Source organism: Hylobates moloch, unplaced genomic scaffold (assembly GCF_009828535.3).
Source record: "Hylobates moloch isolate HMO894 unplaced genomic scaffold, HMol_V3 SCAFFOLD_11, whole genome shotgun sequence".
In the NCBI taxonomy this organism is placed as follows: Eukaryota; Metazoa; Chordata; class Mammalia; order Primates; family Hylobatidae; genus Hylobates; species Hylobates moloch.
The window spans coordinates 106,925,984-106,949,628 of NW_026652286.1; the positions used below are offsets into that span (position 1 = coordinate 106,925,984).

At 42.9% G+C, this 23,645-nt stretch overlaps 1 protein-coding gene across 1 annotated transcript in view; it reads right to left on the reverse strand.

Annotated features, from left to right (window-relative positions):
- The window catches only part of NCAPD3 (non-SMC condensin II complex subunit D3), a 70,016-nt gene that overhangs the window by 13,205 nt on the left and 33,166 nt on the right, over nt 1–23,645 (reverse strand). The window contains exons 17-27 of the mRNA XM_032167933.2: nt 17,416–17,607; nt 16,988–17,085; nt 16,742–16,857; nt 13,156–13,263; nt 10,908–11,022; nt 10,720–10,827; nt 9,316–9,554; nt 8,535–8,614; nt 1,156–1,293; nt 707–840; nt 234–433 (exon numbers count right to left, since the gene is read on the reverse strand). Of these exons, the coding sequence (XP_032023824.1) occupies nt 234–433; nt 707–840; nt 1,156–1,293; nt 8,535–8,614; nt 9,316–9,554; nt 10,720–10,827; nt 10,908–11,022; nt 13,156–13,263; nt 16,742–16,857; nt 16,988–17,085; nt 17,416–17,607 (1,528 nt within the window). The remainder of the gene's footprint in view (nt 1–233; nt 434–706; nt 841–1,155; nt 1,294–8,534; nt 8,615–9,315; nt 9,555–10,719; nt 10,828–10,907; nt 11,023–13,155; nt 13,264–16,741; nt 16,858–16,987; nt 17,086–17,415; nt 17,608–23,645) is intronic.

The window sequence follows — 23,645 nt, forward strand, 5'->3', positions numbered from 1 at the left end:
GAGCTTAGGGGAAGGGCACACTCACTTGTGAGATGAGCTTGGGGGAGCAACACACTCACTTGTGAGATGAGCTTAGGGGAAGGAGTGCACTCACTTGTGAGAAGAGCTTGGGGGAAGGGCACACTCACTTGTGAGATGAGCTTACGGGAAGGAGTGCACTCACTTGTGAGATGAGCTTGGGGGAGGGCACACTCACTTGTGAGAAGATGAGCTTGGGGGAGCAACACACTCACTTGTGAGATGAGCTTCTTCTGAGCTTCCTGCATGACTACATTTGCCAAGGCCATGTCATCCTCCTCCATAAGGAGGTCCTTGTCTGGTTTAGGTCTCATTGCCAAAAGCTTGATCTCCTTTGAGCTGAGGACCTCGAACGTGTCTGAGAGTAACTCACTGGCGTCCAGGTCCAGGGGTAGGATGCCATCAGCAAAGCACGCTGACGGACAGAGAGGGAAAATAACGTGAGCTTCTGAGAAATGCTCTGGCCCAGACAGGAGGTGTAATCCACACAACTGGAGGGCCATCTAAGGCTGTCAGGGGGTCTGCAAGGGTGTTTTGTCTGGGGCACAGCTGATGCCAGAGAAGGACAAGATGACAGGGGTCTTCCTGCAGTGCCAGGGTCTCCCTTACTAGAGGTCTGCTGGGCCATTATCAACACAACATTTCATTTGCAAACACATACATTTTCTCCCCCACACACTGGGCTTACCCAAAATACTAAGGCAGATTTTGGAAGTGATGTTGAATCGCTGTTCATCTGTGAAGTGCTCTAGAAGAAATTTGTAGATTTTCATTCGTCTCTCTTTATTTGACTTTCCCTTCAATGAAAACAGCCGCTTCTCTCTGTGGCAGAATAGGACAATGTTACTGAATCACATGGGCACGGGTGTAAGGGATTTAACACTGCATTTTAACTGCATCCTAAAAGCTGCATGCCAAAGACTCAAGTGCACTACAGAGATCCCAGTGCTCATCACAGGCACTGCCCTTAGGAAGCGATTCTCACGACTGCATTTTCTTACGCCATCCTGCCAAGCCACAGTAAAGACTTGGGGCAGGGTCTGTGTCCAACCGCTACATGCAAAGAGCCAAACCTCCCCCTGATTCCCCAAGCTCTTACCCAGATACAAGGAGACCAGACTTAGCTGCTTCACTGACCTCTCTGACTGGGGGAACTTGTTATACTTCTCATGCTTCTCATAGTTATTAAAGTGAAAAATACACTCAATGAAGTGTTGGAAGAACATGACAGGGTTCCTCTTCAGTAACAGGTGAGCCAGGCAAAACTCCCCGAAGCTGCAAAGGTGAGAGAAACAAAGAGGGAGACCCGTTTGCTATGTACCGACAGTCTCTGAATACACCAAGAACTCTGCTGAGCAGAAGAGAGCTGTGCATAAGCGTAGATATTCAAAATCTATCCCAATCAACAGCTCCCTCGGACCCAAAGAAGACAGAAACTCAGCTATTTGGTCTGTCCTTGCTCCACAGCTTCCTTTCTCATCCAAGGTAAGTTGATTTTTTCCACCAGGTTTCCTTTCAAAACTGACACAAGGTGTTGTTATCCAGCTGCAGTTCAAGTGGGGAAGGCAATCAAGCAACTTAACCCCAAAGCTGCTTCTGCAATTAGAGGCCAGTGGTCTTACAAGACTGATGCAATGACAACGGTCACCAGAAAAGGGATATCTGGCCTTCACCTCCCAACTTCAAGTTTGTCGCCCACAATTATGAACAAAAACCAATTTTAGTAACTGGAACGTTTTTCAAGAACAAGGATTAATGACAAGAGCTTCATAGTTTGGATCAGGAGGACAAGTTCCCTCTGCAAAGCAACTGACTCAATGCACTTTGGAATCACCAGCAAGCCCTGGGCACTCTCCTTCCACCCATGCCCTCAACACATCTGTGCAATGCTGCACATGGGACACAGATGCCACCAGGACCCCACCAAAATGAAGATTTCCAATGCCATATGTAAACAGGCAAACTGTTTGACTATAGGCCACCAGAGAGTTTCTGTTCATCATGATAGTGGGTGACAGAATGCCAAAGCACTGATTTTTGCTGAGGGGTCAAACCAACATGGTGCAGGGCTCACTGTGATCCATTCCCACTGTCAAGACCAGTGTTCTAATTTAATTTCAGAGCTCGAATGCAATTTCCACCCACACAGGCGCACCAGTCAGCTCTCCTTGGGAGAGGAGCAGTGTCAAAGACTGTCCAAACAGCAGACACCGGCTCTGGAGGGCATTGGGACTGTGTAGGAGACTGACCTCTCCTTTCCCCAGTGGTGCTCCTTACGCCAAAATTCAAATCAGTTTGTGTTCACAGCACACATATCAACTAAAACTCAGAGAAGGTAGATGAGAAATCATGATGCAAGTAAGCCCAGATAAAAATTCCGCTGTAGATAACTACACCTTGACTATTCACCTAGGAAATAAGGGAGCAGCTTGACCTAGAAATATGAAAACAAAATAAATACAACTCTATTTAATAATGAGAATTCCTTGAGGCAAAATTCACTTAAGGACAACTAGAAGCACCTGTCTGATCTAAGAGCAGTCAGTTATATTTTGTACAAATTATGTTGTTTAATGAGCCATGTCTGAAAGGCAAAGGTCATAGTATCAGATGAAGTTATTTCTAAACAAGGGTTACTGTCGTAAACCATCTGTGACAAGAATGAAAAAAACCACTAAACAAACAAGGATTTATCTTCTGTGGTATTTTATTATAGTTAATCTACTATGGCATGCCAGTTTCCACATTATGTGAACTTCCTCCTCAGAAATGAAGTCACATATACGAAAATGTAAAGCCAGATAGAATCAGCAAATCTTCCACAAGAAGAGGGTTCCCTCTGAGTTTGGACTTCATGTCAATGCCAGTCGACTCAGTTAGGTCAAGAATACACATGGGTGGAGGTGACCCACAGGCAAGATACTGTGGAGTTTAAGCCCTAGTGAAAAACTCGCTGAACCATCTATACAAATAAATTCCATAGCAACATAAAACCATGCCAGGATTCACACGCTCAGGGCTGAAAATGCAGTCACAGAGCTTTCTAGCAAGAGAAACTGGAAGCCACAGCCAATGTGTGATATCCACAACTCATCTTGGCTGCTGTATTCACTGGGACTTTATTAAAAGGGCAAGTTTCAGCCTTGATTAGATTAAGATGCACAGATCCTGCAAGCTTCCTAACTGGAGAAAAGGGACTATTTTGTTTCTCATTTGTCTGCTGAAAAGTTAGGAGAAATTAACATTCCAAGTAATGCTTCCTAGAACATTCCTTTAGAGTGACAAGAGGCAGCACTCTCTAGGTATGTGGATTAGGAACCCTCCAGCATTCTCAAGAAATCTTAGTAAGCTGGGAGTTCGGTCAGCATCCTCTCCCCAGCCCTCAGGACAACCACTAGGAACACACACCCACACCACCAACTCAGGGACTCGGTCTAGGGATTGCACACAGCATGAGCTGCATGAATTATATGGAACACAAAGGGAAGACCAGCTACATCTGAGTGATTACCTTATCACAGCCTTGTAAAAAGAAGTTATTACTCTCTTACTAAGAATCGAAATCCAGGATATTCTAACAGCCCAAAAGGCCACAAGGTAAGAGCCATGTGTCCAGTTCTGTTTTCAGCTTTAGTAGGAAACACAGAAATCTGACTTCAGACTTCTTCATGAGCTGAATGCCATTCTGAAGCAGGGTGTCTGCTCAATACAGGCAGCCTCATGAGTTCATGCTGAACTCATGTTCCTGACCTGGCCTACAACACATGTCTGTCTCAGGTTAGGACTGGGGTTCAGACCCATCTACACCAGAATTCTACCTGAGGCTTGAAGCAGTATTTCCTACACCCTAGTTCTCCCTGGCCACCACCCCAAATGCAAGCGCCTGTGATGGTCTGTCTAGACCCTGGTCATCCCTGCACTGCTGCTTCCTTCCTCCATGTACTCTGCACTCCAGGTTCCACGGTGAGTCAGGCCCTACCCTCCCCGGCCGACTCTCACGGCACTCTCTTATGCTTCCTCTTCATAACTGTGGGCCGGCTGTCCTCCCAGCACACCAGTTCTCTCAGCCCTCCCAAGGGAAGGCTGCTTCATCCCTCAGTCAGAGGATGAGGAGCACATTTCCCGGACCTCCAGTGCCTTCCTGCCTCCACCCACCAAATGTTCACTGCATGTCTGCTTGGTTTCATGCCCCTTTTCTAGGGATGCGGAATAACAGAACCAAACTCATGCCCCTCAGGAAGCTTATACATAGCGTGTGGACCAGATAGTGTGTTGCCAAAAGTGCTCTGACACTGGAAGACAGCTGGAAGTGGGTCCAGTGAAGTGCGGAGAGTGTGGGCTGGCTGCTGGCTAAGACACCTCCACCTCCACCTCCCTGTGCTGCTCCCGCCATCTGCCTCTTGTGCTCTCTGCTACCTGGTTCCCAGTTTTGCTCTCCATTCCAAATCCCCACAGGACTCCCCATGCAGATGAGCTACTGAATGCCCTAACTTTCTGCTTTCCTGACTTCATTGCTTCCAGTGACCATCCCATCTGGACCCAATGTCAGCAGTGCAGCCACGCCCTGGACCCTGTTGCCACACTGGAGATCAAAGAGTCCACTGATGACTACCCTGCTGATCCTTCCAGTGTCTGGCTCCTGACTCCCTCACCCCATTCTGATTGTTCCAGGGCTTCACTGAGCCCTCCAGACAGTCGAGTGCTTGCTTCCTTTTCTCCCAAACCAGACCATCCTTGTTGTTGCCCCCTTTTCTATTTCAATGGTCCATTATTTGAGGCGCTGTCCTGCCTTGAGCTTCTGGCCCCACCTCTCTGCACTCCTGCGACAGTGCCCACAGCGCCCAGTTAAACTACAATGATCTGCTTATTACTTGGCTGTCGCCCTGTGATTACAAGGCCACCACCTATCGGGCAGACAGGAAAACAGATCATAGAATTTTGTAGCCTCTACATTTGGGGTTTATAAAACCAGCAATTAAAAATGTCATACAGGCCAGGGGCAGTGGTTCATGCCCAATCCCAGCACTTTGGGAGGCTGAGGTGAGAAGATTGCTTGAGCTCAGGAGCAACACAGTGAGAGCCTAACTCTACAGAAAATAAAACATGAGCTAACTATTTGGGAGGATGAGGTGGGAGGGTCACATGAACTTGGGAGATTGAGGCTGCAGTGAACCCTGATTGCTCCACTGCACTCCAGCCTGGGCAACAGAGCGAGACCCTGTCTCAAAAAAAAAAAAAAAAAAGTCACACAGAGAGGGCAGGCAGTGCAAGGACCTGCAGGGGAGGGAAGAGCCTCATTCTACAGAATGTGGGCGATGGGGAGGCAGGGCTGCAGGAATGAGTGGGGTCCAGCTCTAGCCCCTGTGGCCAGCCTCAGAAGTGACCATCATCCTGATGCAGGCTGTGGCCGACAAGCTCTCTGTGGAGGAGCTGTGACTACTGAGGCCTCCAACCTCATAGCTGTTCAGTAGGGGGCTGCTGAGAAGGTGCTCACAGCCCCAGATCCCAGGGAGGCGGGGGATGGTGGGGCCAGCACAGGTGTGGTCCAGGATGTCCTCTGAGATACCACAGAGGGATGACGGCTTGCAGAGCATGTGCTGCTGAGTGGGGCTGATGGGGAGCAGACCTGGTTCTGTGTGCAAGAGGTAGAAACCTTTCCCCCTGGGCTGTCCGCGCTACCTGCCCCTGGCCCACCCAGACAGGAACTCCTCATCATCCGCAGCACCCCAGCTACTGAGCTGCTGGAGGACACAGCACTGGGGCGGCCCCACCATGCTGCAGCCCCTGGCCCCACTGCCACCTGGCCTAGCCTCTGCCTGCACAGGGCTCCTCATTCAATCTGGATGGAGGGCAGACCCTGATGGAGGGCTGCCCTCCGTTCAGATTGTCCAGACTCTATCTGCAGTCCAGCTGGTGCACACATCTTGAAGAGAGCCACTGGTACCTTTTCCCACCCCACACAGAGACTCCAACTCACTGTCTGCTTTGTGTGGGCTAGGGTGGAGGGGGACTACAGGCTGGGCTCACTAATAAAGACCCAGAACCTCAAATTAACCAGGTGTAGTGGCGCATGCCTGTAGACCCAGCTACTCGGGAGGCTGAGGCAGGAGAATCACTTGAACCAGGGAGACAGAGGTTGCAGTGAGCCGAGATCATGCCATTGTACTCCAGCCCGGGTGACAGAACAAGACTCCATCTCAAAAAAAAGAAAACAAACAAAAAAACAAAACAAAAACAAAACCCAGAACCTCAAAGAAAAAAAAAGTCATAAAAAATTCAATAGGCTCTGTCACCATAGTCTCTTCCTAAGATCTGCATTAGCAGAAACACACGAAAAAATGTATTGCCTGGTGCGGTGACTCAAGCCTGTAACTCCCACACTTTGGAAGGCCAAGGTGGGTAGATTGCTTGAGCCCAGGAGTTTGAGACCAGCCTGGCAAAAACCGTCTCTACAAAAAAATACAAAAACTAGCCAAGTATGGTGGCATGCACCTGTAGTCCCAGTTATCTGGGAGGCCGAGGTGGGAGGATCACTTGAGCCCAGGAGGTCAAAGCTGCAGGGAGCCATGACTCTACCATTGTACTTGAGCCTGAGCAACAGAATGAGACCCTGTCTCAAAAAAAAAACAAGCAAACAAAAAAAAACAGTATCTAACATAGCAGATAGGCATAGCCTTTGGCCTAAAAATCAAAAGTCAGGCACAGAAAGATATATATATATATACACCACACATTCTCACTCGTATGTAAGAGTTAAAAAAAGGTAGGGTCATAGAAGCAGAGAGAAGAATTGTGGTTATTAGAGGCTGGGAAGGGTATGGTAAGGCTGGTTAACAAATATAAAATTACAGGAGGAGTATATTAAAATGCTCAACAGCACTGTAGGACGAATATAGTAACAATAATTTACTGTCTATTTTCAAAAAGCTAGGGAGAGGATTTTGAAAGTTCCCAACACAAAGAAATGATAAAGGTTTGAGGTGATGGTTACGCTAATTATCCCGATTTGATCATTGCATGTTCTACACATGTATCAAAATATCATTCTCTATCCCATAAATATGTATAATTATTACACGTCAAATAAAAATAAAAGGAAAATTTTCAGAGAACAGACTAACTTAAATTACAGTTAGCAAAGTAGTCATCAGCTTTTCAAAGCTGAAAATCATGGTCTACATTCGAACCATGGTGTCAACAAACCCAGGATGCAGACATAAAAGGGAAAGATGAAGGGGGAAGTGTTAAAATGCTAGAAGAGACCCTGGTAATCTCACTACACGGTAAAGTATCTTTATGCTCTTCATTTGATGATCTGAACACCCATATGTACAAATCCTACCTACAGTTTACTCATTGATCATTGCTCTTTTTCACATACACGTATGGGAGCTAACAACGGCGGGGAAAAATGAGGAAATGCAGGTTAAGTAACCGATTTTACCTCCCAGGTGCATCATCTGAACGCATTCCCAGCCTGTCTGATTACACCTTCTCCCGGGCCACGCACTGTGTAGAAAGCCCTGAGAGTCAGTATAGCGGACACGTTGTAAAGGTAAGAGGGTGTGTGAAGCTATCTAAAAAAAGGTGACAGCCTTAGCTTTTTGCCTCCGGCTCTAGGCCGCAGTAAGTAGAATATTAGTTTTACTGGTTTGTTATGTGAAATGTTTCCCCCCTTGGAAATCTTACACCTAAAGAAAACTGAGCAGAAACTTCCACAGAACTCAGAGTAAATTACTGGTGGCTATATTTAGATCCAGAGGGACCCACTGTTACCAGCCATTTATAGTTAATGAGCTCTATAAAGACCTCTTCCCCACTGTGGGGCTTTTGCCATGGCATTCAACATTCTACTTTCCAATTGCAGACTTGCTTTAAAAAGAATTATTGTTACAACAAACTCTAGGGTAGCAAATTCTATCAGACCATTTCTCAACCCCTTGAAAAAAATCTTTTAAAAAAAAGATGCAAGGATAGAAATTAATAATTGCCAAAGTCACTCCCCTACGCCATACAAGTCTGAAGAAATGCCCATTTCCAAGAAGTCTTGTCATCTGTACACTTGATTCCACATTGTGCAATTTCATCTTAATTCCTAGTTTCTTCCTTAAAATTTCTGCACTTAAAGTCTCACCTCTTTATCAAAATTAACTTTTTTTTTTTTTTCGCCTAGAAATTAACAGTGAGTTTCTAGTGGCTGCTCCTCTATACGGTGTAATACAGCAAGCATATAATGTTCTTCAAGCTCCCTCAGGAACAGCAAACACTGTCAGCAAGTGCAGTCAATGCTGAGATTATTCAATGATGAATCTAACCATTTTCTTTTAAACTTGTGTGCAAAACAAAGGTTTGTTATATTGCTTAGCATCTTAAAAATCTGCTAATTTTCCTGGCACCTACCGACAGCTCACTAAATCCTACTTAACTCTAAACCAATCTGAAAAAAAAAGAGAAATCCAGCATACATCAGAAATGAGGTAAACTGTTGAGTCGTCTGACGTGAGGAAAGGACTTACCTGGCAATGTCTGGGTGTGAATCGATCAGAGTGCTGACAAATCGGAAGAACAAGGAGCCCTTCCATTTCACAAATTCCTCCTGTGCAGAGAGAAGCCGGCATGTTTCAGAGTGCGTCATCATGGGCAAGCCTCACTGTTCCCAGCCACACTCCACCCACCACGCAGTCTGTCCCCGGCACACCGGCTCAGTGCACAGGCACGCGCTTCCAAACCGTCGGAATGTAGTGCGGAGAAGTGTACGTGCAGAACAACATCACCCTTCTACCACAGGAGAAAAATGACTCACAGCACGCGGCATTAGAGGGATGGTGCCACCCTCTATCTATAATACGGTTCATAATCGTTCACTCTGTTCTTCTGCACACGGAAACGTCCCACTAGACTCGCAGAGCCCAGCGCAAACACCTTGATCCCCATTTTACGAAGGGAGAAGTTAGCTCTCAGAAATGTGGACTTGTCCAAGTTAAAAAAGAATAACAGAATTCAAACTAGAACTACTTGTCTACTGAATGTGCTTTTCTCTACATGGTACTTATTTTCAAAATGAAACTTCTCACTGCTTGACAGGACGTCTGAACAAAGTCCCAAAATGAGCATTCACAAGTAACACTGTTTAGAAGGTTGTGCTGAACATCAGAAGAGTAATACTCCAGACCGGAGATGAGACAACCATTTCTGGATTCTACTACAAAGCAAGCACATTTCCTGCGCTACTCAAATATTCCCTTCAACCAGAAGCAACAGTGAAGGGGAAAGGACAGCGTGAACCCTCCTACGCACCTGCAAGAGGTTGGTAAGCAAGATGAGCGTCTGCTTCCGGATGAATGGGTCGGAATCCTTCAGACACATGGAGATGTTGGGAATATACTTGTCCACCATGATGGTGTAGCGAATGCAAAGATCACACATCACAATGATGACGTTGTTGCGGACGGCCACGTCCTCACACACCTCGAGCTCTCGCACCAGGGCTGGGATGCTCTTCTTTGCCAGATCCTCGTGCTGTAAGCACAGCTTACCTGGCATAGAAGACAGGAAGATGTCTCAACTGTATTCTAAATCCTAATTCCATTCCTAAATTTTCTCCAGATACATCTTGCTAATGGCTTCTATTTCATCAAAGTTAAAACATCATGCCCACAATCACAAACAACAAAAAACTAAAGGCAGACAGACCCATCTTGAATATTCGAATAAAAATACCTAAGGAGAAATAAACCCCCCAGGAGTTATATACTATGGGATGTTCCTTTACACTAATAAAATCACCTTCCTTTTAAAGTCAATATTTGAATTTTGCAGTTATCCACTTACCTGGAAAATGATCAGCAAAGCCTGAGAGATGAAACATTTTACTCCTGATCATACATATCCTCGACAGATGCTAAATACCCATGGCTGAATTTGAAATCTGAGCTAGGTAAATAGGAAAGAATGCATGTCCCCTTTCTTTCTTTCTTGTTCATAGTTGAAAAGGCTGCTGAGTTTTGTTTGTATGTTTCTTCTGTGCCTGAGAAATGTTTTGCAATTCTTAGGTATTTGAAAAATAACTAATATTACAAAAAAAATTAATAACTTAGGTAGCATGAAATATACACTCACACTAAAGGGAAAAAAAAAAAAAATACAATTTCCAGCACAGAGGTCAGTGTTTTCAAGATTAAAAATAGATTGAGTTCATGGAGAAATATGTAAATAGTCATCTAGCCAGTTCTGGAAAGTATTAAATAAACCATTTCCTTTTAAGGAAAATTTATTTCTTCATTTCCAGAACTCAGTGCAGTGCCCGGCACAGTTCTTGATGAATAGACTTCGTGGTGCTGCATTATGAATATAAAAAAATTACAGGACTATTAAAGTCAAGTGAAGGTATTGAAAAAAATTACAGAAACAGGTATAATTGTAATAAATTAACATAACCCTACTAAAAAACAAAAGCTCCCTCTGGACCCTCTAGAGAGTACCTGAGTCTTGGGGAGTTATCAGCCTGAGGGCTCTCATGACCAGCACGTGGTTATGCAGAGCTCAGCACTCAGATCAGAGCCACCTCTAGGAACCACATGGCCGAGAGCAGACACAGACAGGCTCGGCAGCCCCTGACACAGTCCCATGGCTGGGCTTACTTAAGACAATAGCTACACACAGAACTTGATGTCAAGCCCCATTCTCCCACGTTTTTCTTACCTAAGGTAATGATGGCATGTGCTCTAATCACAGAAGGCATGACAGAACCTCTGACCTGGGAGGGTGGCTGAGATGCTGGGGCATCACTGCTGCCTTGAGATGACAGTACTGCAAGGAGGGGAGAGAAAGTTACTGACAGAACCTTGAAACGGCATGCATGGTATAGAGTATGATTTCAAGTGCCTTACAATGGTCAGCATCAGCAGACGAAGCCAGGACGGACTGAATCAGAAGGAAGACGCGCTTCTCCACCCTGGCTGGACACAGCTGGGCTATATCCCCTAAGGTAAAAATGTACTTCACCTACAAAGATAATTGGTTTTACAGTAAAAATAAGGCAAAAGAAAAGTGAACTCTAGCTAGATTAAGGACATGTCAATGGAGTATTTCCTTTACCCCCAAATTTAAAACAATGTTACTACTTTTCGTTTCATAAAAATACATGGCTATTGTAAAAACTTAGTCACTATGTAATGAAACTCATCAAAAATTAGGGCAAGCATATAATTTTATCATCTAAATCTAGACACATCTGCAAGTAAAAGGGGGTGCTATTTAGAATTATGTTGTGAAAATAGGTGTACGCCAGGGTTATCTTGGGTAAACTGGGATACATCTACCTATAACCTTACCACCCGGAGACATCATTATTGTTTCTGTGTATAACTTTTTCAAAGTATTTCTATAGTCACACGGCTTTATGTTGACTTTTCTTATACACTTACCAAGTATAGTATTTTGAAGTCTGCAATGATTACTTTGAACATTAGGCATCGTTTCATGTCAATATATATGACACATGTTTAATGACTACATAAGCATGCCATTTTAAAACGAGGACTGTCATCATAACTTACTGCACTATTCCAGTATTAATGAACACTGATGCTGTTTCACTTTGCTAACGTTTCGATTAGCTCTGGTGAACACCTGTGTATCCTTAGATACCGCTCTCTTTCCTCAGAAGTAAAATCCAAGGTAAAGAGTATATAAAGCTACTTTACATTTTGAAACATATTTTCAAGTCGCCCTCCAGATTATTTTTCTATGTAGACCCCATCCAAAACCTACTCACAGCTGCCACGCTGTGTTTATTCATAACATTCAGTTTAACAACTAAGTAATATTGTTCTTTTTTTATTTACACCCCAAATGGAGGGATGATGCTGAATAGTAAAATGTCAAATAAAAGCTTATTCTAGGGTAAGAAAGCCAATAACAAAGTATATGAGTTTAAAAGAATCTTGAAATACTATATCTCTTCATTAAAAAAAAAATTTAAGTTCTATTTAAAGAAGCAAGAATGAAACTATGTGTATAAGGCAAAACCTCTCCATAGTATATTTTGACTGAAGAGTAGATTTTGATGACACAGTTAACAGTTGAAAAAAACCTGGGGGAGGGGGGTGGGGACAAGACTCACTGACCATATTAAGCATCTCTCTTAATGTGGGTAGAAATGAGAAGAGTAAGACCCTCTAGAAACCCTGGGCCAAGCCTGTGCTACACTCCCTGGTGCTCTTACCTAAAGCATCCAGGTTCCCACAGTGAGGCTTTGTTTTACTGATCACGTGCACAGTAGTGCCTCAAGCGCAACGCTCTTCTCTTTTAACAAATCTAAGCTTGGTCTGTGGTCACTGGGAGTTAGGAGAGCTAGGCCAACAAGCAGAAACTGAACACAGAAAAGATGTGCTCTACTAATTTCAATCTATGAGAAAAATGGCCCGCTTTGGTTAAATGATGACCTGTACTGAATGGCATCAAAAAGCAGCTCATTTCCTTTACTGGACAGAGTCAGATGCCGGAAGCAGAATTACTGCCATACATCTTGCCCCCAGTCAGCCACTGAAATCAGCCAACTGTCCCGTCCTGGCTCACGGGAATCTCTCGCACTGTTTACAGTTTCTAAAGCAGGGGTGCCATGGAAAACAATCTCAGGGCTCCCAGGTCACCTGTGTTTTGAATTGTCAAATCTCTCATTGTATTTCAGTCATTACTTGGCAATGGCTCAGCACTATTCCCCAGTTCTACTGTCTGATGTTCAAACAGCTCAGAAGACATGTTAAATTTTTAAAAAAGCAAACACACAAACCAAAAACAGTATACTCACATTATTATTTCTTACCTCATATTTCTAAGCGTGACTATACCAACCTTACAACACATACTGTGTTTTACCTACTGAAATCAGGCTTCTCGTAAGACTGAACTAGATGAAGCATATATCATTGAGTTTCCCCCCCGATAACAAGTATATAAGAAAAAAATGAATAGGTTATCAATTTAAAAATATCTTCTAAAAAGAGACAGTAAGCTCTAGGCTAAGACAGCCCTTTTGTTAAAAGCCTTTAAAGCATACATTACAAAGTCATCTTTAATAAAACCTCACTGATAAAATGGAAGCGAAAAGAATGGTTAGGAAAAGCAGTCGCTTACCAACAGGTCTTCGTCCATATTCCCTGTTCCATTCTCCTTGAGAACGACGTTGGAGAGGTGGTGCTCGCAGGTGGAGAGTACATCCCCACACACCTGCTTCAGCAATTCCTATGGCAAGTCAAAAGTCATCTCTGAAGGGCCCTGCACATCTCCCAGACTACCCATGAAACACCATGTTCTCAGAAGAAACTATGGTCTTCAAATGGATAGGCTGTAGGGCTGCTTTCTAGCTTTCCTCTTTCCCACAATTTGTCCAAAACCACAATGACATGCATTTAGCAATCTAGCCATGAGTACTGGCTAAGTGGAATTTATAAAGAACGGTGTATATATCATCTTTCTTTTTACATTTGCCCTATAAGAGCAAAAGGCCAAATATTTACAACGACCCCATGTAGTAATTTGTAAGAGATCTATAATAGTAGTGCTCCTCCGAAAATACAGAAATAAGCTGTAGTTTTGCTGGCATATACAGATGATGAATTAACTACTGTGATCAACATTTTTTAAAGACATAAAATAGAGTTGCTATTCTTCTGAAATTTATTCATTAGGGACAAGTGTTCCGTGTCTCTTACTGATGACAATAACTTCAAGGGGTCACTTGCAGTGCACATGGGACTGTTCCTCTATGCCAAGGAAGAGAGCTCCCAACCACGTTCTAGAATTCTCGGACCTCGTTTTCTGCAGGAAACCATATTCCAAAACACCTCGGTTGAGCTAAGCGCCTCCATCCCCTTGCTTCCATGCTACCCGATGCCGACTTTTACTTTAGGAATGGTTACATTATGTTGAAACTATCTGCTGATGTGCATGCACCTCCCCTGCTCCGCTGCAGTGCCTTAGGGAGGGACCTGTGGTAACCACCATCCAGTGCCTGGCAGTACCACAGCCTGGCAAGCCACCACTGTGAGCAGCGTTTCTAGTCTGACTTGCCCTAATGTATCTTGAGACTATTGCCTTTATTACTTTCAAAAGAACTATTGCATTTAAAGTTTTAATAGATTGCACAACCTGGACCACAACATTGGCCCAGAGTTTCTGCAATTCTTATGCTTGATCGCATAGTACTCAGGCCAGAACCTGGGCACTATGACTAGTAAGTTTCGGTATCACAGAATCTGGGAAAGCCGACAAGGCCACCCAGTCCTGGCATCCTCTCCACATGGCAGCCCGTTCCAAGTTCTTGTCCAGCTTCTCCCGAATACCTCCAATAATGAGAGACATGCTCTGGGGCAAGCCCTCCATTTTGGGCAGACCTCAGTAAGTCTTCTCTGCAGTTCACCAAAACTTATAATTTCTATTCATTGGTCCAGATAGGTTGTCTGGGAATACCAAATAAATCCAATTCTTTTATTTGAAAGTCCTTCATAAATTTGAATTTAGCTAGGCAGCCTACCGTCCCCAACCCCTCCCTTCTCCATGCTAAAGACTCCAGGCCCTTCTGCAGTTCCTTACAGAACTTGCTTTTTGATGCCCTTATTTAACTGCTCTCCTCTAGTTATATTCAATTTCATCAACACTTCTCTGTAAATCTGTCACTGATACTGACTTATCAGCCAGGACACAGGACCACTGCTCCTCTTATTCTAGACACTTATTTCTACTGACACAAGATCTCATCAATTTTTTAATGACAGTCACAAAACGGATAACAAAAATGCCCAAAGACCACAGTCCTTTCATATATACTGCTGCTGAGCTATATCTTTGGGTAATCTGTTGCTCTCAGTAAAATAAATGATATTCACTTACAGAGAAAAGAAAAGGAGAAGTGTGTTTAGGGGAAACAAGCGGGTCCCATGGATTGAAAATATCCTAACATTCCAGAAAATCTCAGGGCCTTGCTCCTCTGTCAACCACCAAGTGAGGTTGTGTCGGCAGATTAAAACCGTGGCGGTCTTTGCTAATGCAGTAGTAAGCCCCACCCGTTTCCAGCTCTCAGTGTCTAACCTGAACACAGTTCTTGCCTTCCTCATAGGCTCTCATGACAATGTAACCACCGTCCTAATGGCCCTGGGCCAGCAGCAAGCGGCAGATGACTTCCTAGGCCCTGACTGCGCGCTGTACACATGATTCTTTTTCCAACCAGTGCTGGCGAAAAGAAAATTAGGAAAAAGTCAGAGGCCTTAGTTCTAGTCCCAGCTCTGCCAGTAGTAAGTTGTGTACCACTGAGCCTGGAAGGCTTGCGGTTTCATAGTCTGTTACGTAAAGTCCTCCCTGATTACTCTTTCCTCAGTCTTACCACACCTGTAATCCCAGCACTTTGGGAGGCTGAAGCAGGCGATAACTTGAGATCAGGAGTTTGAGACCAGCCTGGCCAACATGGTGAAACCCTGTCTCTACTAAAAATACAAAAATTAGCTGGGCCTGATAGCATGTGCCTGTAATCCCAGCTACTCGGGAGACTGAGGCACGAGAATTGCTTGAAGCTGGGAGGCGGAGGTTACAGTGAGCTGAGATTGCGCCACTGTACTCCAGCCTGGGCGACAGAGTGAGACTCCATCTCAAAAATAAAAATAAAATTTTTTCATATAATTTCTTGGGTCTTGAGATAAAGGGTTAGAAAAATCAAATAATGCAAGTATCCCTTTCATCAATAAAAGAGCTTAAAGATAGATACCAGAAAAACACCAGACACCATTTCGTAAGAAATAGGTCAACAGTCTTAAGTCCCAAGCAAAAAAGTTACAATCACTGTTTTAATTGATCTGTTAGAAGTAGATAATGTAACATCTTAAGGAAGGGCTTTTTCTAATGAACTTGGTCAAGAAAAGGAAACACAGGAAGGCAGTTGGGGAGATCAGCTGAAGCCATCATTTTCTTTTATTCTGGAAAACTTAAATATATCCCAGCAATTATTTAATTTTTGTTTTCTGTAGCCATTATTAATAACCCCAGCTCTAAATTTTTTCATTATGATTGGTACTAAGAGTGTATCTCATGATAAAAACAGAATAAATATATGGTAATAAAACGATTTCTTCAGTTACTGGTACGCATACCTTTTAAGGAGTCAAAGTAACTCTGCCTCCCATAAATCACTGATTTGGATTTCTGTTTATGCATATATAAAAACATTAGCTCTGGGCTATAGGCAACTTTGGGGACATGATACCAACAAGAGATATTTGAATAGTGTAACCGCATAGTAACAGGACAGGCATGTCCAAGATTATGAATTATCAAAAGGTAGGAAACCTGTTCTGGAGGGAACTTCCTGCTTAAGTGGAAAACTGCCTATAAATGTTCTTGGAATGAGAGTGGAAGTCAAGGAGAAAGATAACCTTGCAGAATTCTCACCAGGAAATGACAGACAATCAACAGGAATGCCTACCTAAAGACACGTGCACCTGCGATCAAGGTGGTGACCATCTAAGGGAGCCATGTCTCTTCGGCAGCTAAATCTTCTTGGGGAACGTCAATTGCTAGTTATGTAAACCTTGCCTTGTTGTGGCAATAGCTGCTGGGGACATCCTTACACGTCCTCTTATTTATAGAGAATGCTCCTCAAACTTCAAAACACATACAGTAACATCCTAAGCTCAAATAAGTCAGAAACACATCAGGCAAAGTCTGGCCATACCTGCTCCTCTGCTGGTGTCTCTGCAGATGCTCTACAAAGCCTCTGCAAGGCGTCAACAGCTGAACTGATCACCTCTAGAGACCACTGAAATCCATTCAGCTTACACTTGACAGCATCTATGAAGGAAGTCAAAACCCCTGAAGTTCAACTGCTTAAATATATTCAGGTATATATACACACACACACACACATACCTGAAATGAACAGCAATGCATTTTCACGTAAGATTCTCCAGCAGACACTCACCAGTCACTTTGTCCCGGGTGCTCTTAGGAAGCTGCTTTGCAATATGCCCAATCACACAGAGAATATGTCCTAAGGTGTTTGAATTGGGATTCTGCTGACTAGAGGAAGGGTAGGAGAAACACGGAGGGAGAAACAAGTTAAATACTGCTGCCAACAAAGGCCTTTCTTCTGGATTAACACTGGAGGAAGCAGGGTAGGTAGCATGGCTTAGGAGTCAAGCTGGGGGAACATCAAGGCACTTAATGTACTTGGACAAAGGAGAAATGGGTTAAACATGATTCTTATTTTTTTCACGCTTGTTTTATACCAGGTTTTAAACAGAAGCTCTCTGTATATGAATAGCTATGAAAAAGCCCACTTCCTTAAGCCTTGGGTTTTGTTTCTAAGACTCTTCAGTGTCATTACTGGTTACATTAGAAGATACAAACCTGCTGATTTTCTCCCAGGATTGTACTATTCTGCTGTAGTCCAGCCTGGGTGAGGAGCCAGCAATCTTGGAGAGCAGCATCCAGGCAGGTGCCGAATGTTCCGTGCCAGTGTGAGATATTATATTGTTTATAAAAGTGGGTGAGAATTTTTCTTTCTTGGACCAGATATGAAAAGCCTTATTTAAATATCGGCTGGAAAAAAAAAAGATAGAAAAGCAGAACTGCAACTGTAAATATACAAAATGATTCAGATCAGAGCCTCACTGAAAGGGTATCAACTTCTGCTGCTCCAGGACTCACGTGGCACATGAAACTTTTACACGGATGTTCCTAATTAGTGGCGTGTCTGATACCAAACTAGGTACCTTTTAAATTTTTATTATTCTACAATCAGTTATATTCATTTTTCCCCTCATAAAATATTTCTTAAAGTAAAGAATAAAATTTCACAATTCATTTGAGACTCTTCTTATCCTCCTCCCCTCCAAAATTTCTACATAACTGCATGGGGTCAGTTACAGATACATCCAGGGCTTATACAGTTACAGTGACAAAAATTAGTAACATTGCCCTTTTTTCTTTTTTTTTTCTTGAGACGGAGTCTCGCTTTGTCACCCAGGCTGGAGTGCAGTGGTGCGATCTCGGCTCACTGCAAGCTCCACCTTCCAGGTTCATGCCATTCTCCTGCCTCAGCCTCCCGAGTAGTTGGGACTAAATGGCAGGATTGTAAATGACAACCTAACAATTAAATATGATATTAAATGAGCTAAAACATGCAATAACTTAATACCACTCAGAAATAGGTATTTCAAACCTTTTCAAAATAAAAAACCATGCTTCTGATGTACTAAAGTGTTTGTGTTATATTACTAGTTTTTGAGACAGCGTCTCACTCTGTCACCCAGGCTGGATCACAGGAGTATCATCACAGCTCTCTGTGTAGCCTCCACCTCCTGGGTTCAATCAATCCTCTTCCCTCAGCCTCCAGAGTAGCTGAGACTACAGGCATGGTCACCATACCTGGCTAATTTCTCTCTCTCTCTCTCTCTCTGTCTTTCTTGAGACAGGGTCTCACTATGTTGTCTAGACTGGTCTTGAACTTCTGGGCTCAAGCCATCCTCCTGTCTTGGCCTTCCAAAGCACTGAGATTATAGTTGTGAGCCACTGTGCCTGGCCGTCACTGTTGTTTTAGAACTATCTCTTATTTTACTTCTTCCCAAGTCACTGAATGGGATCATATGACTCATGAGACAATGCCATATTATATAATTAAATGAAGAGAAAAATACACTTCTTCCCTTGATTAATTTTTCTTAGACTTCTAAGAAAACACATACACATACATACACACATGCGAACATCAGGAATTCCTCATTAAATTGTTTTTAAGAGAGAAATTCTCAAAGCATACAGAACAAGGTACCTATAACAAAATAAACACATCTATATGCCATAATAACCATATGCATATAAATGAAGTTTTGTTAATATATCAGCTATTAAAAATCCATCCACAGATGTCAAGTCTTAATACAGTTAGCTTACAACATGATTTATGTCTGGTTTATGTCCAAATACCACAAGATATAAGCAATGAACAAGTATTTTAAAATTTATTTTAAAATAATTATATAAAATATTAAGTAATGTTTATTATATGCAGGCAACAGAATGGGGAAAAAACCATCTGAACTTGCAGAAATCTCAAACTTGGCTCCTCTTTGACAACTCCCAGCCCTCCACTCCCAGCCAGCCTCCCAGCCCAGCTGAGGGCCACAGCCATTCCTCACCTGGGCAGACTGTGACCCAACACACTAACTTCTGTCTTAGTACCAAAACCAACGGCCATGCTTCAGGCCTGTCTCCATGGCCTCCACCAGAGGTTACTGACTACTTTTGCGCGGAGACTCTGGTCCACCAGTTGGATCTCTTTTCATCTCCTTTAACTAATTCCTGTCTTCTGATAACTAACTGCGGATTTGAAAAGCTCTATTCTTAGTCCTATTATCTCCAACCTAACTCTGGGCGACCTCATGCATTACCAAGAGCTCCCAACTGAGATGTGATAAAGCATTCAAGTTGAAGCTGGGTTTCCATCTCCAGCACTCCCTCCGTCCTCGACCTGCCTGACCTCTGCTCTCCACATCTCAGTCAACAGCAATTGATTTAGGCATTTTCCTGAGATTTCATAGAGCCTTCTGGCCTCTGAGCTTTTGCATGACTATTTCCTTCCTGGTAACCCTTACTATTCTGGGTGCTTAATTCCTACATATTCCCAAATATTCTGCCCATGCCACTACTTCTGGGAAGCCATCTTAAGCTAGAAGAAGAAAGGAGGAGGACAGGAACAGGAAAAAGAGGAAGAAATAATCACCAAAATGCCATGTGTCCTTCCTCTGTTCTCCTGTAGCCCCCTTTCCACTAAAATTGTGACTTGCTTTTGTCTATTTCACTAGACCAAGAGCAACTGGAGTAGAGGAAGTGCACTGAACTATTCTGTGAATCTCCAGCACTTAGAACCAGTCCTGGAAAATGAAGTCCTCAAAATATGTTTGTTCAGTTGAATAAACTATTTCCTCTTCCAATTCCTCCAAACCTCAGGCTCAGCTTTCATCACCTCTACCATTCCCTCCTATAGGGCCTTTACAGGGGTGATGAAGTTAAAACGTGGCTGTTAGGGTGGGTCCTAACTCAAGCTCAAGGTGAGAGGTGAAGCCAGTTGGACGTCCTGGGTCGAGTGGGGACTTGGAGAACTTTTCTGTCTAGCTAGAGGATTGTAAGCGCACCAATCAGCACTCTGTGTCTAGCTAAAGGATTGTAAATGCACCAATCAGCACTCTGTAAAAACGCACCGATCAGTGCTCTGCATCAAGCTAAAGGATTATAAATGCACCAATCAGCACTCTGTAAAAACACACCAATCAGCACTCTGTGTCTAGCTAAAGGATTGTAAATGTACCAATCAGCACTCTGTAAAAATGTACCAATCAGCATGCTGTGTCTAGGTAAAGGATTGTAAATGCACCAATCAGCACTCTGTAAATGGACCAATCAGCACTCTGTAAAATGGACCAATCAGCAAGACATGGGCAGGGCCAAATAAGGGAATAAAGGCTGGCCACCCGAGCCAGCAGCAGCAACCCGCTTGGGTCCCCTTGCACGCTGTGGAAGCTTTGTTCTTTCGCTCTTCACAATAAATCTTGCTGCTGCTCACTCTTTGGGTCCGCACTGCCTTTATGAGCTGTAACACTCACCGCAAGGGTCTGCGGCTTCATTCCTGAAGTCAGTGAGATCACAAACTCACCAGGAGGAACAAACAACTCCGGACGTGCCACCTTTAAGAGCTGTAACACTCACTACGAAGGTCTGCGGCCTCACTCCTGACGTCAGCGAGACCACGAACCTACCGGAAGGAAGAAACTCCAGGCACATCTGAACATCTGAAGGAACAAACTCTGGACACACCATCTTTAAGAGCTGTAACACTCGTCGCGAAGGTCCGCGGCTTTATTCTTGAAGTCAGCGAGACCAAGAACCCACCAGAAGGAATAAATTCTGGACACAAAGGGTATCCTTATAAGAAGAAATGCGGACACAGAATGAGACACCAGGGATGTGCATGAGGTCACAGCCAAGGAGAGAGGCCTCAGGAGAAACCTACTCTCCTGGCACCATGATCTCAAATTTCTACCCTCCAGAACTGTGAGAAAATAAATTTCTGCTGTTCAAGCCACCTACTCTGTGGTGTTTTGTTACGGTGGCCCTAGCAAATTAATACAAAGAGCTGTATCAATTAAAACTTTAGACTAAAAAATGCCTACATAGAACTGTGCCCTTTAAAAAATACTAATACATTCTGAATACTCTGTTTTTGAATGTATACTGAACAAGACATTTGTAGTTGTATCATCCATTTCATCATTAATATTATTTATTTGTACCTTTTTTCTTGTCATATCTCGGCAGAAGTTTATCTTTTCCATTAGGCTTTTTGAAGACTCTTTTTCTTTCCCAGTTTTTAAATTTCTAAATTGTAGCATTTCTTTTCTTCAAGTTTATTCAATGACTTTTTGTAACTTCTTAAATGGAACCTTTAGCTCATCAGTTTTCAGTCCTTTTCCTTTTCTAATACATATTTAACGTTACACATTTCCTTCTAAGTACTCCATTAAATGCATTCTACAAGTTTTGGCACGTATTAAGTTCCAAAAATCTTCCAATTCACTGGTCTTTGACCTTGGAGTTATTTAGAAGTATCTTTAATTCTTCAAATGCTCTTTTTTGAGGTTTTCCTCTACTACTTATTGTATAATGCTCAGAGAACATTATCTTATTAATACAGAATTGTTGATATTTAAGACTGACTCTATGAAGTTGTAGATAATCAATTTTTATAAATGGTTCACATAAGCTTAGACATGTGTGCTTGTTGGGCATGGAGTTTTATACATATCCTTTAGGAACACATACCTCTTTCAGGTATAATTCCTTTATCATTATAAGTAACTTTCTTTACAACTGATGACATTTTCCGTTAAATTCTATTTGACTCTATTTTAAATTCTATTCTATTCTATTTGATACAGCCTTCTTTTTGCATTATTTTTCTAGTAACCTTTTTCTTACTTTCAGCATTTCTGGTAATTTTATTTTAGGTGTGGCTCTTATAAACAGTATGTAGTTGGATTTTAGTTTTTATATCCAAAGATTTTGTCCACTAACTGTTAAATGTAAGTCATTTACATTTATGGAGATTACTGACCTATTGGATTAATTCACCCTTTTATTTTATGATTTCGATATACCATGCTTTTTATTTCCTTCTCATTTTTTAACCTCACTTCTGTTCTGCCTTTTCTTGCACTGAAATTTCTTCAGTGTTACTTCTGTTCTGCTGGCTCAGAAGTTACATATGACTATCCCTGGTTGTCTGCAGTGTTGACTCGAGTTTAATGCCAATCAGCATCTCTAGTCTCCTCCTATCCAATGCTAGAAATGCAAGTAAATGCACCCTCCAGCTCATCCTACACACTTTTTTATATTTTAGCTTCACCTTGCTTTCAGTCATCCCAGTTAGTCATCCTCATATCATTGTTGTTACTGATTTTTAATGGCTATGCTTAATTTAGATTTATCTATGTGTTTATAGATTTCTTAGCAACCTTTCCTTCTCATTCCTCCCTTCTGAATTCAGTTTCCATCTTTCTGAAGTACATCCTTTTTGTTTTATTTTTTTTGAGACGAGGTCTTGCTGTTGCCCAGGCTGGAGTGCAGTGGTGCGATTACGGCTCACTGCAGCCCCCACCTCCTGGGCTGACGTGATCCTCCCACCACAGCCTCCCAAGGAGCTGGGACTAAAGGCGTGCACCACCACAAATGGCTTTTTTTGTAGAGACAAGGTCTTACCACATTGCCAGGGATGATCTCAAACTCCTGGTCTTAAGCAGTTCTCCCGCCTCAGCCTCCCCGAGTGCTGAGATTATAGCCTGGCCTGAAGTACATCCTTCATAGATGGCCCTTTAGTGGAGGGGTAGTGGCAATAAACACCCTTGGTTTTCTGCTAGTCTCAATATGGCTTTATTTTACCCTGTATGTTGAATAATCTGGTTGGGTGCAAGATCCTAACTTGATGTGAACTATGTGAACAAGTTTTGTCTGAAATGCTTTTGAGACATTTAGAATTGTCGACTACTTGTTTCGCTTGAAATCCTCACTCCCTGTTTCCATTTGAATCATTTTCTCCTAGTAGTTCCACTACCTCTTCATACTTCTTAAGTCTTTTCGACATGGCTATCTTCCTCTGTTGAAGCCTTCAATGCACATCTTCTGCAAGGTTCCTCTTCTAAACTTGCATTTTTTCTTATTCATTTTTTAATCTCCTTAAGCAGTTTCATCCACAACCTGATTCCAGGTTTCAAAATGAGCCCATGTTTCTTTGTTTGTTTTAATGTCTCCTTAAAGACCTCTGAAATAAACGAATACCAAAAATAAAACAAAATTTTAAGCAACACTGGAAAATAAGAAGAGTTGCCATGAAATCAGAAGTCAAGAGTAATTTCAGAAAATGTGCAGCACGTGAGTTCTGGGCCACTTCTTTTCAAGTATTACCCAACTTGGGCAGAGGTGGCTATCACCTACGATGATAAACAGAGATTGCATGGTGGTTACACAGGTATACTCTCTTCGTGATATTTACTGACCTTATGGTTTATGTACTTTTCTAGACATGC